Source organism: Camelina sativa, chromosome 3 (assembly GCF_000633955.1).
Source record: "Camelina sativa cultivar DH55 chromosome 3, Cs, whole genome shotgun sequence".
NCBI classification, from domain to species: Eukaryota; Viridiplantae; Streptophyta; class Magnoliopsida; order Brassicales; family Brassicaceae; genus Camelina; species Camelina sativa.
The window spans coordinates 28,388,062-28,389,082 of NC_025687.1; the positions used below are offsets into that span (position 1 = coordinate 28,388,062).

General features: G+C 36.6%; 1 protein-coding gene across 2 annotated transcripts in view; it reads right to left on the minus strand.

Annotated features, from left to right (window-relative positions):
- Window positions 1-1,021, minus strand: part of LOC104778485 (probable LRR receptor-like serine/threonine-protein kinase At1g56140) — an 8,907-nt gene that overhangs the window by 4,384 nt on the left and 3,502 nt on the right. For both annotated transcript variants that reach the window (XM_010502944.2, XM_010502945.2), the window contains exons 14-16: window positions 589-654; window positions 454-495; window positions 284-345 (exon numbers count right to left, since the gene is read on the minus strand). In XM_010502944.2, coding sequence (XP_010501246.1) covers window positions 284-345; window positions 454-495; window positions 589-654 — 170 coding nt within the window. The remainder of the gene's footprint in view (window positions 1-283; window positions 346-453; window positions 496-588; window positions 655-1,021) is intronic.

A 1,021-nucleotide genomic window follows, 5' to 3' on the forward strand; every position in this document is an offset into this window, starting at 1 on the left:
CAAATTGTGATTGCGAAGTAGCTTTGTATATATTGCTGCTACTTCCAGCAAAAAGTCCTACACTACTGGCTGCCCATCTCTGACCAGCACTTATGGCAAACGAAGCTGGTCCAAGTTCCTCGTCCTCCCTCTCAAATAGTGCTCCATTAGTTGACCTTATCTCTGGGCCTCCGCAGTTGATCGAAAAGTCAGAATCTATTTACCAGTCAATAGCAAAAACCTTTTAACAATTTTTTCTTCCAATAGTAGATACAAGCATTGTACATGCGTTTGTTATACTTACAGACTCCTTTGCCTCGATTGCAGGGGAAATTCTTCTGAAGGCAATTAAGTCCTGATAAAACCCTTTTAACCATAAAAAACAGAAATTTAAGAAAGAAATTAGAAGTTGTTTATACACAAGGAGAAACATACTAGAATTTCAAGCGTCAGCAAGAACATATTTAAATTCACCTGTTGTCATCTTCCAATGTGAAGTTGTTAGCAATTAGGTTGCTGCATAGATAACATACAGTTTTGTTTATTATTCCCTAGCATATAGTGTTGTCATTTGTTAGACTGAAATTATATAGTGTTTTGTTTACTTACAGTTTTAAGTTTGGTAAGCTGACCCATGAAGGAAGAATTCCAGACAAATCATTATACGACACATCTCTGTAAGAAAAACATAGTTAAGATCAACTGAATATGTAATAAGTTCCAACTGACTATCTTGGCAAGTCTTCCGTGTCACCAAGACTGGAACCTTATTCGACTAAAATCGGAGTCCAGTAAATATATCAGGAGGATCTCTTAACAATCACTCAACAACATTAGGTGATACGTTTGCCTTTTAATGGATTTTGTTACTCACATATAGCTCAAAGACTGGCTCTTTTGAGTGGGCAAGGAACCATTCAACGTGTTGTTCCCCAGAAACCTGATATAAGGACAACAAATATGTTTCAGAAATATCCGGGTAGTTATACATAGAGATCCAAAAGAAGCAGAAAACATATCAACTTACAAGTGAGTAAGTCCA